Source organism: Strigops habroptila, chromosome 10 (genome assembly GCF_004027225.2).
Source record: "Strigops habroptila isolate Jane chromosome 10, bStrHab1.2.pri, whole genome shotgun sequence".
NCBI classification, from domain to species: Eukaryota; Metazoa; Chordata; class Aves; order Psittaciformes; family Psittacidae; genus Strigops; species Strigops habroptila.
In genome coordinates, this window is record NC_046359.1 from 33,545,292 (window position 1) to 33,562,813 (window position 17,522).

The window sequence follows — 17,522 nt, forward strand, 5'->3', positions numbered from 1 at the left end:
GTTGTATCATGCGGACACGTGCAGCTGAATGGATCTTGCTTATCACCTGGATCATGCATCTGATTTTTAATTCAAAAGAGAGGACATTACAGGACTCATTTGGCTGCTTTTTGGGGGTTTGCCCGAGCCCAGCAGGAGCCAGGTATGTGGACATCTCGGCAGCTTACTCCTGGGGTAGCAAGCCCTGCTGGGCACCACTGCCTCCCAGCGATCACAAGTTCTGTGGCATTCTGAATCTGCGAGCTGGCTGTGGTACCCATCTGGACTGGGGAGCTGTCTCTGTGTGTGCCATGTTCAGGTTTGCACAAGGAGCCGTTGCCCAGTTGCGGGTGCCTAGGGGATGGCTGGGTGCTGGGGCAAGCAACGAACCAGACATCAGGGAAGTCTCTGGGCCGATGCCAGTCTGCACCCCTATGTAGGCCTGGCTGGGAGATTGGGTTGCAGTCTGCTTGGTGGCGGAGTGCCTTGCCCCGGGGTATGCAACGCTGGTGTCTGACCCTCTCCTTACAGCGATGTCAGTGCGGCCACTGCTCCCGACTCTGTAGGGTGTGGAGAGAAGTCAGAGCGTGGAGATGACCAGGAAGCCAGACCCTTCCCTGACGCACAGCAGGGGCTGCTCAGCACACTCACATGGCTCAGCAGTGATGACTGGTAAGAAAGCCCCATGTTCACTCTTCCTCCCTCTCAGTGTAAAGCAAAGTTAGCAATGTTTTTTTAATCGAGCCTCTGAGCCCAGAGAGCCCAGATATCCACAGGGAACTAGTGATACCACTCCAAAGCAGTCACAGTATAAAGATGGGAGAGCAGCCTTTTATTTGCCTTGGTCCACAGCAGCGCTACAGCCGCAGCCCATCCATGCTGGTTCCTAGTTTTGCCTTTTGCTCCATGTAGTTGCAAGCGAAATGTTGAGGGAAGAGAGGAAGTTGTGGAACAAGATGATTTGCTAGCTGAAGTCAGAAGCAGAATGGAAGTGGCCATGAGTTCAGAGATGTGGGGGCCTCAGGTCTCTGGCCCAGGTGGGATCGAGTAAGGATTTATCTGTGGTCCCAATGCTGGCAGCAGCAGCACCAGCAGCAGACCTCCTGCACATGAGTCCCAGTAGCTCACAGTAACAGCCAGACAGGGCTGTATCTCAGGGACGGGGTCCTGGGAGCGTGCAAGAAACAGAAACACAGCAGAGTCTCCCAGCTTCTAGGAGGCAGCGATACAGGGACCTCGTGTGCCATGGATTTCAGAAAGGCTGTCTTGTCTAATGGCCACAACTTAGCCCATCCACTTTGCAACCATCTCTTTGCCTTTTGGCTTTATGTCCGCTTTTGTCTGCCACAGCATCCTGTGGCAGTGAGCTTCATGATTTAGTTAAGCGCTGTTTGAGTAGCACCTCCTTTTGTTTGAACTGACACCCTGGTAATTGCAGAGGGTGCTGCCTAGTTCTTGGGTGCTGAGATAAATCAGTCTTTTTGGTGAAATTGCCTTTCAGGGAGGAAAAGACCAAGGGCCTCTTCAGCGTCAGACGCCTGGCTATCTGCCACTCAGAAGTCCTTCTTAGTAGACTTCATGATGTTTCCTTGGCAGTTACCAAAGAGGTAAGACCATTGCGTCTAACTGTGTCCCACGTACGTCATCCATGGGGTGTAGAGCAGATAAGTGTTTGTCCATCTACATGTGTGCTCAGTGTCTGCCTTCACTCTGAGTTTTAGGCCTCATTTTCCTAACACCTGTGTCACCTATCCGTAAGACCCGTCTGTCCATACAGCTATATTTACTGGTAGGTAGGGCATCTGTCTCTCTCCTCTCTGAGCTTGGTGTCATTCTAAGGCAATACACAAAAGCAGAAACTGAGACACTAATCAAGTGTTTTGCCAGGACCCAAGTCTCTGCCCAAGCTGTAATTAAATACTGCAGCTTTTGCCTCCCAGCTTCCTCTCACTTCATCCTCCTCCTCAGCATCCTGGAAGACTGAGTGTACGTCATGATCTTGGACACTTACATGCACCGTTTGTCTGACTCTTCACACTTCTCTGTTTAGAGGTGCAGGACTCGGATTCTGCTACTGCGAGATCAGGGTTAGCAGCAGCAGCCCTTTCTGATTTTTCTGTCACTTTTCTCTTTCTGAGGAAATCGCCTCCTCTCTTGTTCTGTAAACTCATGTGCACAGACATCTTTCAGCTTTCATTTCACTGCAATCCCAGATGTGCTTTCACTTCCAGCACTTCTGCTGTTCATTTTTATTAACAAGCACAACTAAGTCTGGCCGAAAGAACTGCTGGTCTGTCCTTCCAAGCATCTTTCAAGTGAAGCACATGGCTGTGATATGCTTCTTCCTTACCCTTGTGGGGGAGAGGCTTTTGGAAGCAGGGATCACTCCAGAGCAGCACTGAATACTGTAAAACCCCACCGGTGGCAGCTGGAGTTGCCTGTGATCTCCAAGATCCTTGAGTGCCTTGAGTCCAGCAGCTGGGGTTCTCCTGAGGAGACAGAGCTGCAGATGGACTCAAGTCCCTGCTGTGAATTAGTCTGTAGACTTGAGAGCTTGTGTTTTCTGTTTCCTGGTTGAGTGCTCAAACTGCCAGTGCTGCATTTTTGGACAGGAGTAAAGTGGTACTTTTCCTCTGCTTTGTCTTTATGAATTGTGCCTTTATAGTTCAAAAGCAGCCCTTGCCTTAATTTTCTCTTTTGTTTTCAACAAAAGGACCTAAAAATCAAAGCAGGGTATGGTATGGGCTAAGGAGCACACTTTGTTGTACGTGAAACAGTATTTTTCAGGCCTGCAGTCTCATTAACATTGTATTGTAGAAGCAGGCCAGAGACCACTGAAGAAGTTGGTATCAGAGTGTGTTTCTGTGCTTGAGGACTTCTGCTGTTACTGTGCTCTTACGTTGCACCTGGACACAGTGAGAAGTCTTGTTGTGTCCTGTGACGCTTGTCTAGGGGAACTGATTTTCTTTACAAGGTGATTCTTACATCTCCCCTCATGACTTCCCAGGTGAACAACCTCCGCTCGAAGGTTTCTCTCCTCGCAATCAGCGCTCTTGGAGAGCTCTTCAGGACCATGAAGAAGCACATGGACCCTGTTGTGGATGAGGCTACTCGGGTCCTGCTCCAGAGGATGGGGAATTGCAGCATGTCAATTCAGAAAGCAGCCAATCAGTGCCTGGGGATCATGGTGGGGAACGTGACTCCTGCACGAGCAATGACTGCTCTCATGGCTAGTGGAATCCAGTATGTTGTTTTAGTGATCTGCTTCACCTTAAATTGTGTGGGTAGGGGGAAGGGATGGGAGGCAGAAGGGTGATGATGGGAGGGAAGAGTCCTTTCTCCTGCATCTGCTGAGAACTCGGTGACTAGACTCTCTGATGAGCCTTGCTCCCTTCCTTGTCATCTACTTTTGTCCTACAGTCTGTGTGTTGCAGGAAATTAGGCAGCCTTAGAATACTAGTGCTGTTCCTGATGGTTTCAAATAGGCACCCTCTAGAAGGGACAGCCTGGCTAAAACAACTGCTGTTCTTTCCTTGGCTTTTGAAAAGGGCGAAGCATTCAAGGTACCTCTTGCCAAGTCTCAAGGAACAACCTGGCTGCATTGCTGCATATTCTGCAGCTCCATGTCCCACAGGGGTTTTGCCCGCTTTTGTTTTTTTCCAAAGGTCTGCAGATTTGGAGTTAAACGGGTGGAATAAGCCTCAATCCTTTTGCAGCTCTGTAGGTGCAGTGGGAGCCCTCCAATGAGCCAGCATGAATTGTCTTCCATTTCCCTCTTTCTCAGAGTCAATTTTTTGATAGAAATTGCATATCAGCTAGTCCAGGGAGATTGAATTCCTCCTCTTCCTTGCAGGTAGTGCCTCTGCATAATGCCAACTTTGTGTTTAGAATCTTCCTCAGGTGTCCGACAGTGCAGCGAGAACACATGCCTCCTTCTCCCAGCAATGACAGAGAGCACGCTATGGCTGAGACCTGTGCTTCTGGCCCTCCTTTTCCCTCTGCCCCAGTATTTCTTCTCTTGTTTCCAGGCACTGCAACGTGCTGGTGCGGAAGTGTGCGGCTGAACACCTGCTGACCACGATGGAGCTAATTGGAGCCCAGAAGCTCCTGTCAGGCTCACGTTATAGTACAGATCTTCTAGTGCGTGCGCTGGTGAAGCTTGCTCAGGACTGTCATCAGGACACAAGGTGACGATCTTCATTTTACCTCCTAAAATACGAAAAGTTTTTGATGCTAAATGATAAAACCACAACAGAGTGGAATGTAAAGAAAATATTAAGTTCCTTTGCGGCGTAGGTAATGTTTTCGGGGGAAATGAGTGTACTGGGTAAAATGAAGTTGTCCAGCAAGAAGGACCATTGCCGAATTCCTGTGACTTGAGTGATTCTTTATTGAGATCAGCTGAGCTCAGATTAGCTGGTCAAACAATTTTGTTTGGTCTTATGTGTGCGATGCAAAGCTGAAGCCTTGGCCACAGTTCACCAGTGAAGGATCCCAAGCATTTATTTCTGGTAAGGTTAAGGCTGTCCTAGAAAAATCCCAGCTAAATACCCTTCAGCCAGGGTAGTCAGTGCTTGCAAACCTCTTCTGGAAATTTAATTGCCTATGATAGTCGCAAATCTTTCTTCCAAATCATTGTAGAATGTTGCTGTCTGTGGCTGAATGGCCTCCACATTTCCTCCTGAAGACAGCTCTAGTTTCCTAGTAGCAGAACCACATCAAAATGTCACCAAACCCATGATTCGTTTAGTATGTTAATTCCTGTGAATAGATGGCAAGAACACACGAGCAACCAGCTGCCCATGTGCATACCTGTAGTACTGGATAATGAATAGGAAGCATGAGTGAAGTGATCTGTCCTAGCTTGAAACATCAAGTGATTCTCTTAGCACTTCTCCTTTGTTTATTCACAAGGGAGAAAAGACAGTAATAGTCTGTATTCCACTCTCTGCCTCCTGTGTTAGGTTTTATGGACGGAAGATGCTGAATATATTGATGAGTCATCAAAAATTTGAGAAGTATTTGAAACAGTCTATTCCCTCACGTGACTTGGAAGATGTTATGGCAACAATAAGGCAGAAAGTAAGTGTTTGGCAGAAAGGAGAAATGCCTCCTTTATGCAAGTACTAAGATTGTTCTTGTGAGATTAAACCTGCCTAATCTTTCTTTATTTCATTCTTTTTCTGCTGAATCATTTTGCTCCTGGGAATGAACTGTTGATCCTCAGCCTGTTTATCTGTGGGCAGTGAACTGGTGTCGTTAGAAGTAGAGAGGGTGTATTTTGGATACCAGATATGAACAGGAAAGGAAAGTAGGAGAAAATGTTTTTAACTTCAAATATAACCGCCCCAAAAAACCCTACCCCTCTAATAAAGCAAGGAAGTGAGAATAGTAATATTTGCAACTGAAGAAGGCAGTAGTAGTGCCGAGAACATTACCAAATATACAAAAGATGCACAAGGCAATCATAATTAGTACATGTGTTGTCTGTATTCTGTGAATACTGCCCCGCTGGCATGCACTGTGGAGCTTGGAGAAGTTTGTGAATTCAGCATCCAGTGGAAAGTCATCCCCTTCTGGGTTGTGTTTTTTTTTCATTCTTCTCCATTTACATTCTAGAAGGGAATTTGCCTTTGTGCAGGAAAAGGGAGAGTGAGTGTGAACCAGAACACAATAAGCCAACCTCCAGAGAGTCACAAAGTTTCCTGCTATTCCCTTTAAGGAGACTTGTTTTCTACCAGTTCGCATTGTTCCTGTTTGTGCTCAAGAGTAATGAATTCAATATTTCATACTGCTGTCCATTGTGGTAGCACATAAAACCTGCCTTGGCTTGTTGAAAACAAATAGTAGACATCCCAGAGTCTCTGGCCTGCCTCCCTCTCTAATTATTAAAATGTTTTCCTTAGCCTTTCTTAGTAGCAGCGATCCTGGTTCTAACCTGTTTCAAACAAGTATTTCTGATCTTATCTTGTATACCCTAATGTTTATTTGTTTTGGTTTTTTTTTTTTTTATAGAGAATGTAGAGCATAGAAGACCATAAATGCGAAGCTGCCTCTGCCAAGGAATCCAGGGACCCTGTGAACAGCGGCCAGAAGATGCCCCAGAACAACTTGGCTTCTGATGCAGGGTACTGAGCACATCTGTTCTATCTGACAAAGCACACGACAAGCTTGGCACGCCTCTGCCTTGGTAACATCTTTCGGGTGGAGACGAGCTGTGCCAGAGATTGTTTCCTTGCCCCAGAAACCTTGTGTGATAAAAAATGTCTACTTCTGCATAAGGCTGAACAAACTTCTCTGGAGGGTTTTCCACAAAAACAGCGAGAGAAGAAGAGACACTAACTTGGGACAAGTCATTTCAATCAGGGCATTCTTATCTGAGTGGAGTCTTTTTGTGATGGATGGTTTGATGAGAGGTCTCAGTCTAGAACCAAGCTGCCATTCCCCAGAGTAGCATTTTCCATGCATGTGTTTTGGTCTGGCTGAATCATGGCTTTCTGACCCTCAAACTGTAGCAGTAGGACAATTCCTAAGCTGTTCTGGCCAACAGATGTCTCAGCATGGACTTTTCCTGCAGCTTTTCGTGTCATTCAGACCCATTCCAGGTTGGCTGATGGACAGCATGTTTTTGTTTGTTTTTCGCTGTGCTGCAATCAGCATTCAAGATAGGAATTTGATACTTGCTGTCTCCCTGTGCCAGCGGGATCCTCTGGATCCTTTCAGATACGCCTCAGTCTCTCCGGATAGGATTCATCTGTTCAGATGCTCCTGAGCTGTTTATCCCAATTCTCATACGAGTTGTAGGAATCATCTTCTACAGAGTAATTATTTCCTTATAATATGACACCTCCCGTAAAATGAGGCATTCAAACTTTGAAGTAGTGCCTATTTTTCCCCACAGAGGGATGCTAGATGAGTACCTTGAAGACATCTGAAGATAATGAGATGAATCCCATCCTCTGTACCTCGGTTTCTTTGAATAAGCACTTGCGATAACGTTACTTGCAGATTATCTCCTGTAATGATTGCCATGAGATCCAAGTTGCTTTTCAGATTCCAATCAGGATGTAGCTGAAATCACATCATTAGGAAGTGTCCGTGAGAAGTTTTCTTCACAATTAACTGCAGATGTTAACACCAAAAGGTCTTACCTTGTTTTTATTTCCCAGATTGAGGTCTGGCTCTGAGGTGCCCAACTTACCCTGTCAGACTGTCCATCACACGTCAGTTCAGGCTGCTCCACAGCCAGAAACTCCAGAAACACAGCCTTTTCCTCCAGAAACTGAAGACTTCATGGAGCTTTACAGGCTCCTGACAGCCGAGGACTTTCAGTCACGACTGGAGGGAGTGCAGCTTCTCCAAGATCACTGCAAAAGCAGCCCCTGGTTCATCTTCACTAACATTGTTTATTGTTTTCTTTAGTTTTCAACAGCAAGGCCTAAAATCAAAGCAGGGTATGCTATGGGCTAAGGAGCACACTGTTGTAGGTAAACAATTTTTTCTGGCCTGCAGTCTCATTGACATTGTACTGTAGAAGCGGGCCAGAGGCCACTGAAGAAGTTGGTATCAGAGTGTGTTTCTGTGCTTGAGGTCTTCTGCTCTTACTGTGCTCTTTTATGTTGCACCTGGACACAGTGAGAAGTCTTGTTGTGTCCTGTGATGCTTGTCTAGGGGAACTGATTTTCTTTACAAGGTGATTCTTACATCTCCCCTCATGACTTCCCAGGTGAACAACCTCCGCTCGAAGGTTTCTCTCCTCGCAATCAACACTCTTGGAGAGCTCTTCAGGACCATGAGGAAGCACATGGACCCTGTTGTGGATGTGGTTGCTCGAGAATTGCTCCAGAGGATGGGGAACTCAGCAAGTTAATTCAGAAAGCAGTCAATCAGTGCCTGGAGATCATGGTGGGGAGCATGACTCCTGCACGAGCAATGACTGCTCTCATGGCTAGTGGAATCCAGTATGTTGTTTTAGTGATCTGCTTCACCTTAAATTGTGTGGGTAGGGGGAAGGGATGGGAGGCAGAAGGGTAATGATGGGAGAGAAGAGTCCTTTCTCCTGCACCTGCTGAGAACTCGGTGACTAGACTCTCTGATGAGCCTTGCTCCCTTCCTTGTCATCGGCTTTTGTCCTTCTACAGTCTGTGTGTTGCAGGAAATTAGGCAGCCTTAGAATACTAGTGCTGTTCCTGATGGTTTCAAAGAGGCACCCTCTAGAAGGGACAGCCTGGCTAAAACAACTGCTGTTCTTTCCTTGGCTTTTGAAAAGGGTAAAGCCTTCAAAGGTACCTCTTGCCAAGTCTCAAGGAACAACCTGGCTGCATTGCTGCATATTCTGCAGCTCCATGTCCCACAGGGGTTTTTCCCCTATTTATTTTTTTTCCAAGAATCTGCAGATTTGGAGATAAACGGGTGGAATAAGCCTTAATCCTGTTGCAGCTCTGTATGTGCAGTGGGAGCCCTCTGTTGAGCAGCATGAATTGTCTTCCATTTCCCTCTTTCTCAGAGTCAATTTTTTGATAGAAATTGCATATCAGCTAGTCCAAGGAGATTGAATTCCTCCTCTTCCTTGCAGGTAGTGCCTCTGCATAATGCCAACATTGTGTTTATCTGAGGACAGAATCTTCCTCGTGTGGTAACACTGCAGCAAGATGTTCTCAATGAGTTCTTTGCCTCAGTGTTCACCAGCAAGTGCTCGAGCTACGCTAATCCAGTCACAGAAGAGACATGCAGCGACTAGGAGAATGAATTGAAATCCATCCGAGGGTCTTGAAGGAGCTGGCGCATGGAGTTGCCAAAGCACGTATACATATATAGCCACATCATATTTGAAAAATCTGGGCAGTCATGTGAAGTTCCTGATGACTGGAAAAAGGAAAATATAAACCCCATTTTCAAGAAGGGGAAAGTGGAAAACCATGCAGAGAGTTGTCATCAATGGCTCAATGTCCAACTGGAGACTAGTAACAAGTGGTGTCCCTCAGGGGTCGCTTTTGGGACCGATCTTTTTCAACATCTTTGTCGCGCCATGGACAGTGGGATCGAGTGCACCTCGGCAAGTTTGCTGATGACCCCAAGCTATGCAATTCAGTTGATATGCTGGAGCGAAGGGAGGTCATCCTGAGGGACCTTGTCGCGCTTGAGAGGTAGGCCAAATCAAACCTCATGAAGTTCAGCAAAGTGCAAGATCCTACACTTGGGTCAAGGCACAGCTACAGGTTGGGCGAAGTGATCCGGAGCAGCCCTGTGGAGAAGGGCTTGAGGGTGTTGGTCAATGAGAGACTGAACATGAGTCAGCTTCAGTGTGTGCTCACAGCCCAGAAACCAGCTGTGTCCTGGGCTGCATCAAAAGGAGTGTGACCAGCAGGTCGAAGGAGGTGATCCTTCTCCTCTGCTCTCCAGGTGAGACCCCACTTGGAGTACTGTGTGGAGTTCTGGTATTCTCAATGTAAAAAAGACATGGAGCTGTTGGAGCAAGTCCAGAAGAGGCCACATGGATGATAAGAGGGCTGGAGCACCTCCCATATGAAGACAGGCTGAGAAAATTCGGGCTGTTCAGCCTGGAGAAGGGAAACTGCGTGGAGACCTCATAGCAGCCTTCCAGTATATGAAGGGGGCTACAAGGGTGCTGGAGAGGGACTCTTCATCAGGGACTGTAGCGACAGGACAAGGCGTAATGGATTAGAACTTAAACAGGGGAAGTTCAGGTAAAGAAGAAGTTCTTTACGGTGAAGGTGGCGAGGCACTGAACAGGTTGCCCAAAGAAGCGGTGAATGCGCCATCCCTGGCAGTGTTCAAGGCCATGTGGAGACGAGCTGTGCCAGAGGTTGCTCCCTTGTCCCACAGATCTTGTGTGATAAAAAATGTCTACTTCTGCTGAACACAGGCTGAACACAACTTCTCTGGAGAGCTTTCCACGAAAATGGAGAGAGGAGACGCTCACTTGGGAGAAGTAATTTCAATCAGGGCATTCTTATCTGAGTGGAGTCTTTTGGTCCTTGCTAGGAATTTAGTCTTTGCTGTCTTCCTGTGCCAGTTTTTCACGTGATGGTGGCCTTATTTCCAGGTTATAGAAGTAAATACATGTGAACGTGATGAGGAGCAATGCCATAGATGGCCAGAGGGTGTCATACCAGCTCCACAAAAATTCCTTTCGTTAGCAGGGAAGAGCAACCTGTGAGTTGTGCTGTTGGGAATGGCACAATCCCATTGTTGCTAAATGCATCCTGCCGTAAGACGCTGTGGCTCCCATTCTTGCCTCTTATTACAGTCCTGCTTGCAAAGGGACTTAGTACTACACCAGGACTTGGCGCAAGAGATTCTTGTTGCCTCTCACTAAATATTTTAGTGTTTCATCTCATTCTCAGAAGTTCAGTAGGGGAGTAAGAGCTGTCGGTGTGGAATGTGTGCTTCTGTCTGTTAAAGGTTCTGCCGTGTGAGGACTTAGAGTGTGGATGTTTTGCTTTTGGCCTTCGTGCATGCTATGGGAAGTGATTTCATTGGTTTAAAAGATAAACAACCCAAAAACCAAAACCTCAAAACCCCAACACTTTCTTTGGTTTACCCTTTAAATTAGTCTTGCTAGTGACATCTCTGTCCCAAAATACGTGTCTCAATGACCTCAAGAAAACCTCTCAAGAAGCAGCAAACAAAAGCAAAACATGCTGTTGGGGACAGGAGACAGAAAGATGTGGAAAGGGAGAAAAGAAGGAAAGATTTAGAACGCACAAATAGTTCTTAGAAAATTCCTGATGAGTGGGAATGTCAGCACATAGACATATGAAAACTGCACATGAAAATTACGGACATGGCATATAGCTTGATAGCCAGGTTGTAGTTTACGCTGTCTTGGGATCACACGAAGGCTTGGTACTGTATTAGCCCTTTTTGCGTGTCAGGGAGCTGCTTGGTGATAAGGTAAACTCCTTCTGTGCACAGTTTTGTCCTTTGTCCCTTTAATTTGTTGTCCTGGGTTCAGCAGTAGCAGTCATTTTTCTCCTTCTTAGTAGCTGGTACAGTTATGTGTTTTTGACTTTAGTGTGAGAACAACGCTGATAACACACCAATGTTTTTAGTTGTTGCTAAGTAGTGTTTACTTCGATCAAGGACTTTTAGTCTCATGCTCTGCCAGGGAGGAGGGGAAGCCCGGAGGAAGCAGAGACAGGACACCTGACCCAAACTGGCCAAAGGGGTATTCCATACCACAGCACGTCATGCCCAGTATATAAACCAGGGGGAGTTACCCGGAAGGCCCAGATCACTGCTCGGGTCGGGCTGGGTATCGGTCGGCAGGTGGTGAGCAATTGTATTCTCTCCCCTTGCTATTTCCCTTATCGTTATTATTATTGGTGGTAGTAGTAGTGATTTTGTATTATACCTTAGTTACTGGACTGTTTATCTCAACCTTTGGGATTTACATTCTTTCGATTCTCCTCTCCATCCCTCCAGGAGCAAGGGAAGGAAGAAGGGGGGGAGCGAGTGAGCGGCTGCATGGTTCTGGGTTGCCGGCTGGGCTTAAACCACGACACTTCTGTATAAACCAAGATCAAGCCTCCTCTGGGGCCTTTGGGATGTTGGTTCCCTGCTCCCTGGAAGGAAGGTGCTGGAGAGGGATGATTGTGGCAGACACTCTGTTTCCTTTCAGCTGTGAGACCTTGATGAACCATCCAGGAGAATTTCCGCTTCCCTGGTTTGTAGGAAAGACAGATATTTTGCATATTAATTTCTGGCGGGTGTCTTAAAACTTCAGTTTTGCTTTAAAGAGTAGTATGATTGACCATGGAAGGAAAAATTCTTTCTACATATCCAGTCTGCTAGATGTGGGTAACTGCTACTTCAGCAGTTTGCTAGGTGGCTGTACCCTTCCAGTTAGGGAGTGGTTTGGAATCAGTCTCACCGTCTCACTGCTGACATGTAGGTCCCAAAGCTCTCTAACTGGATGTGCAGAGCACCTGGAGTGTACTGGGAGGGCTGCTGGAGCTGTGGCTTGGAGGTGGTCTTGTAAAGCAGATAGTGTGTAATATTAAGTTACGGTGTTTGGATGCCTCAGTTATGTTGTGGCAGCTGTGTTGTTTTCAGTTCATTTAAACAGCTATAAGGGCTTGTTCTGGAGAGAGAGATCCACTTCCTGTTGGGAGTTGCAGAAACAACATGTGCAGAAACAACATTCCTGGAGCAGAGGAAATAACTTCCTAAAATGTGTTTGGTTGTTGCCAGCGTGATTATTTTTGACTCAACTGCTGCCTAAGCCAGTTTCTTTCTGGACATTTTCTCCCAATCCGCCTGATACCGACCCCTTGCACAATCAAGAAAATCCTGCTTAGAAGAGAGCCTGGGTGTCTGCAGTGGGAAAATTTTGTCCGAGCACCTTCAGCTCAGCTTCTGTTTTGGCAGCGAGATACAGAATTGCTCAGCAAGGAGGTATGAGAGATAAATAAGACTTGTGTGAGTGAATCTCATGTTATCTAGGAGGGGAAGTGAAGTCATGGTCAGACCTGGAGCCTATCTAAGCTCTTCTAATCACGGAGATGGGGTTAACTAGGTTATTCCAAATACCTTGGCTCAGTAATGAGCACTCCAAGTTATTTAGGAATAATTAAAGGAATTAATGGTGCATTTTGTCCTTGAGAAAAAAATACTTCCCTCAATCTCCAAGGGGGCTTGGAGAGGAGGGCATTGTCTCTAGGTTCTTCCTGTAATGGTTACTGCACACCAAAGATTAGGACCCCCTTAATCTCTGCATCTGTTAATTGGAGGACTTTCTGCTTCCATCAACACTGGAGAGCACTTGTCTGTTGGTTATTTTGGTGACTTCCCAAAGTCCGTGAAATAAAATGGTCAACAGCATTTTGGTGCCTGGTGGCATGCTTCAGAAAGAGCAGGCTTGCGCATTTGTCCTGCCCTCTTACACATGGTAAACTCATTCTTTATATTCAGTTGTTGGCCTGATGGAGGGCAATAAATGATTTCTAACCATGGCAGCAGTTGCAGTGAGAAACTGGCATCAACAAAATCTTTTTCATTTCCACATCAAGGAAAATATTAAAAATCTTCCCACTCTGAATCGGGTGAGACCATTTGTGACACTTCCCAAAAAGGTGGTGTAAAGGTGAGTCAGATAGAAACAATATCACACAGACTGCCTGGTACAGGAACTGATGGCTCTGTCAGCTGCCTCAAGTTGGAAGTTCTTATAATCAGATCAAAGAAGTGTTTTCTGCCCTCAGCTGAACCCGGGTTTCTGGGAAGGGGGGTTGACAGCAAAGCTTTTGCTGGAGTTGTGCCGTGATTTCTGTAATGCAAAATATCTCATGGTGTGAACTGAGGGGACATAGGAACACAGGCATTTGTGTCCACTGTTTCAGCTGACTGGCTTCCAGCACTTGTAGGTTGGAAGGAGCTTGGGTCCTCCCAAAGAACCACAGGCTTGGAAAAGTTTACTGTGTGTTTGGGCTCCTCAAAGCAAGGTGTACAGCTGAAATAGAGTTTGTGGATACAATTAAGGATTTGGAAAAGAGGTGCATTTAGTGAACGAAACTACTAGGATGAAGGGAAGGCTGTCCTAGAAAAATAAGAACTCTGGTGGATGCTTCAAACTAAATGACTGTACCTTTAAGTAAAAGGGGTTTCCAAGTGACAATTCCTTTTTAATCTCCTCATTTCCAGTGAAATATTTTCATGTTTATTGGAAGGGGTTTTCCCTCTTATCTGTAAATAAATCACAGTCTAACTAAGGTAATTCCACTGGACACTCCCCTTTAGAAGGCACTGAAACCTGTGCTTGCTGCTACTTCATGAAAGGACCTGATTACAATTTGGAGCTCAACTGGTGCTTCCAGGGGTTGTCACCCCTCACCTCTGCCTCCGGTGCCAAAAATTCTAATTTGCTTTGCTAATCTTTGCTTCTTCTAGATGATCTTTTTCTAACATGGATTAGTGCCATGCTGGTCACTGCTAGAAACTATGCACAGAAGACTTGCAACCATCTGCTCGGCTGCTGGATCTTCCAAAGGCGCCCACTGCAGTGATGATAAGCCAGCCTGCTGCACGATGTGCTGGACCTGGAAAGATGTGGAATATCAGGAGGGTTGGAACTAGATGATCTTAAGGTCCTTTCCAACCCTAACTATTCTATGATTCTATGATTAGCATTTGATTTCTATACAATTAAAGCTGGATTGGAACAGCACTAGGTGGCATCCAGGTCTTTCTTGGTGCTTCCAAAAATGTTGCAAGTAGGAAACCACATATGCTGGTGGGCTGATGGATTAACATCCTCCCCCTGGGTCCTGGGTAAGGCCACCCTTGTGTCCACACCATGGGTCAGAACCATGGTCCTCACTGCTCTTCATGGATGATCTCCTTTTAGTCTGACTGTCTTTTAGGAGATGTGTGTCTGATCTAAGGTTGCTCTTAGCTCAGAAGTGGTCTCTGAATGTTTTGGTCTTCTGGAAGCTTGAAGTTTGAAATGAGATTTCAATTCAACTTGGAACTGGTACATTTTCAGAAGAAAAAGTGAATTTTGAGCAGACTTGGTGCACAAAAAAGGGAGAGGGCAAAGTGAATGATAAGGGAGGGAAAAATGAGAAATTTTGAAGTTTTTTGGCTGTTTTTATTGGGGAGAGGCTGAAGTATTTTAGCATTCTAAAAACTGCTGACTTTTTATTTGGAATTGATTGTTTTTAAACTGACTTCAGTATTTTCATTTAATCTCCTTTAGGTACTCAGAAAACAATCCCCAATTGCATCAGGTTTGTTTGTTTTGTTTTTAAATTCAAGTCCATTGAATTCATCCATCTTAAATTCAGACTTCAACCTGGAAATTTTGTTTCCTACTTGGTCCTGATAAGGAGAGCTGGTGAGGGGTAGCATTGGGCAGCACTGCAAGTAAAATCCTGCTCCAGAGCTGCTCACCAGATGTGAGATGCTCTCAGTTCTTCATGTTGTTCAGAACTGCGCTTGCAAACAGCAGTGTTGCTGGGACTAATCATAGTCCAGCATTTAAAAATGGATGTGCTGATAATAGTGCTGTAATCCAGATTGTTTTGGAAAGGTAACCAAATGTCAGATTGGTTCTGTTGATGGGCCCGGCACTGAAACACCCAAAATACCTTCAAAAGTGGGAATATAGTTTTGGGGGATTGGAAAAGACAAAATAACCATAAAGGCAGGCTTTTCTTGTTATCTTTCAGTCCGCAGCTCCAAGCTGCTGATTGCTCTGCAAAATGGTGGGGAAAATGCAGCAAAGACAAAAATGCTGTAGTACTTCACCTCTCTCTGCACTGCCTGGATGTGTCCCCAGGCCTTTGTGATCCATCAGGCAAGCCTCAGCTTGTGCTCCTTTGAATGTGACTGTTGGTTCTTTGCCTTGCGCCACATTGGTCTGTCTTCTCTGTTGGGAAAGCTGTTGTAATGTTATGAAAATACTGGAATGACAGAAAAAAGGAGAGAATTTGATGATTGCTTTTTAAGTAAAGCAGTGATAGCACTTTCGGATATATGCAGAACTTAAGTGCACTCAGGGACCATAAAGGATGCTAATCCAATCCTTGTGAGAAGACATTTGTAGGAAAGGGAGTTAAGTAAGCATGGTCAGTGTGCTTCTCTGGTGCATGAAGCTTTGCTAGTGTATGCAGAATCTCAGCTTTCATTGATATTTTGTTTTGTTTTCCAAGTGCACTTCTAGTTCCTGTGGCTTCAAAAAGCACCTCCCAGGAGAACCAAGCCTAATTTATTGGTGAACAGGCTGAATATGCAGAGGGGCTGAAACGGCAAGTCTCCGTTCTCTGCCAGCTGGCGTGCCAGTACTAAAACATGGTGATGTTGCTTTGTTGTCCACACTTAGCCCTTTCCCTGCTGGGGATAGCCGTATTTCTGGGACATCATTATGTTCCTCAGGGGGCAACTGCAAAAAACCTGTTCTAAATAAATGCCTCCACTACTTCCTCTGCAAAGGCCGTATTCCCCCCTTGATCTTGCCACAAATCTGTTGAAGTCAGTGATGGTTGCAGTGTGGCATTTGCCACAGTTGAACCTTCTGCTCTAGACTGAAGTATGTGGTCAGATACATTGCAGAGGCTGCACTTTTGAGGGTCTGATACTGAGATGTCACTGATGTGCTGGGAGGAGAGAAGAAGCTGGTGGAGAGAGTAGCCGAGGAGGCCCAAGAGAGTTGCAGGCGCTATCTGCTGAGGCTGTTGAGAGCAAGCAAACTGCCAGAGGGAGTTCAGCATACAACACTGAGTCCAGGTACAGGAGCCAATGTCACTGTGTCAGGAGAGGAAATGACTGGTTAGACAAGCCTCTAACTTTGAGGCCAAAGATTTATTTTCTCCTGAAGATTTAAGATTTGAGCCTTAATTGTATCTGCTAAGAAATGCCCTAAATGTCAAAAGCAGGGCTTGCTGAGTGGGACTTCGAGTGTCATGGCATTATGGCAGTTGAAGGATTAGAGAAGTTTCTCCTGTATAAATTTACCGTCCATTAACCTCCCCAGTTAGCTCGATGCTTTTGGTTGCTGGATTAGCATCTCATAGAACACCTTCTCTTGGCATCCCTCCATTTGTCAGTCCTTCCTTTGGTTATCACCTCTCACTCTCCAGGGCCAAATAAACAGTGCTATTTAAAAAACCCCAGCACTTAATGCTGTTTTGCATGATAGTCCCAACCCAAGGAATGTGTCTGAAACCATCCATGCAAGGGTCTACCAGTACTTTTGGAGTAAGCCTTATCAGATGTTCAGCCCACACAGACTGCATTGGAGCTCAGAGGAACAGGTCTGTGGTTTTCCTTCATCACACGCAGTTAGGCTTGCCTTAAATGCCCAGTGCAACAGGCTTCAGGGCTCTGCAGCCACCCTCTGTGTGCACTCCTTTGCTGGCTGAACCAGTGGCAGGTTTCAGTCTATCCCAGGCAAAGCTGTGTTGCTGAATGCTGTGCCAGTCGGGATTGCAGGAGTGTGTGCAAGTCGAGTGTGTGCAAGTCTTCTGTGCACTGTGTGCCTTCCACCACTCCTCCAGGGCTCTCCTTAGGGCTCCTTTTGGGGCCAGTGAGACCAGTGAGATCCCACTGGGCCATTCCTTTGCTTTAGGAAAAAAATTGGCTGAGAACTTCCTCTTGGAAGCTGCAGCTTCCCTGAGAAATTGCTAGAACTTAAAACTTCTTACAAAAGCACTAGGCATATTAGCCAAAATATATATATATTTTAATGGAAACTTAACAAGGCAAGTATTTGACATAAAAATGAGAGCCTTTTTTGTTTCAGATGTTTGCACGCCTTTGTCAAATGTTTCTGAACATCTCAACTACTGTTTGGCTGAAAATTGGTTTGAACTTTTTTACCCGTTCTGTGGAAAATAAAAGATCAAACTATGCGTTCGGAGAGAATGTGTATTTTTATTGAAGAATATATTTCCAGTGAAAGCTTTTATTGCATCTTTTAAAAAATGCACAGACAACAGGCTACATAAAGAAGCTTTATTCCATCTCTTAGTCTGCTGAAGGTTTTTCCTTGACATTTAAAATCAATTTCAGGTTTGCTGTTA

At 45.7% G+C, this 17,522-nt stretch overlaps 1 protein-coding gene across 1 annotated transcript in view; it reads left to right on the top strand.

Annotated features, from left to right (window-relative positions):
- Positions 1-8: 8 nt before the first annotated feature.
- Positions 9-17,522, top strand: part of LOC115613909 (TOG array regulator of axonemal microtubules protein 2-like) — a 43,547-nt gene continuing 26,033 nt past the window's right edge. Inside the window, exons 1-7 of the mRNA XM_030499976.1 lie at positions 9-415; positions 511-651; positions 1,481-1,586; positions 2,987-3,222; positions 4,008-4,166; positions 4,944-5,061; positions 7,189-7,383. Coding sequence (XP_030355836.1) covers positions 9-415; positions 511-651; positions 1,481-1,586; positions 2,987-3,222; positions 4,008-4,166; positions 4,944-5,061; positions 7,189-7,383 — 1,362 coding nt within the window. The remainder of the gene's footprint in view (positions 416-510; positions 652-1,480; positions 1,587-2,986; positions 3,223-4,007; positions 4,167-4,943; positions 5,062-7,188; positions 7,384-17,522) is intronic.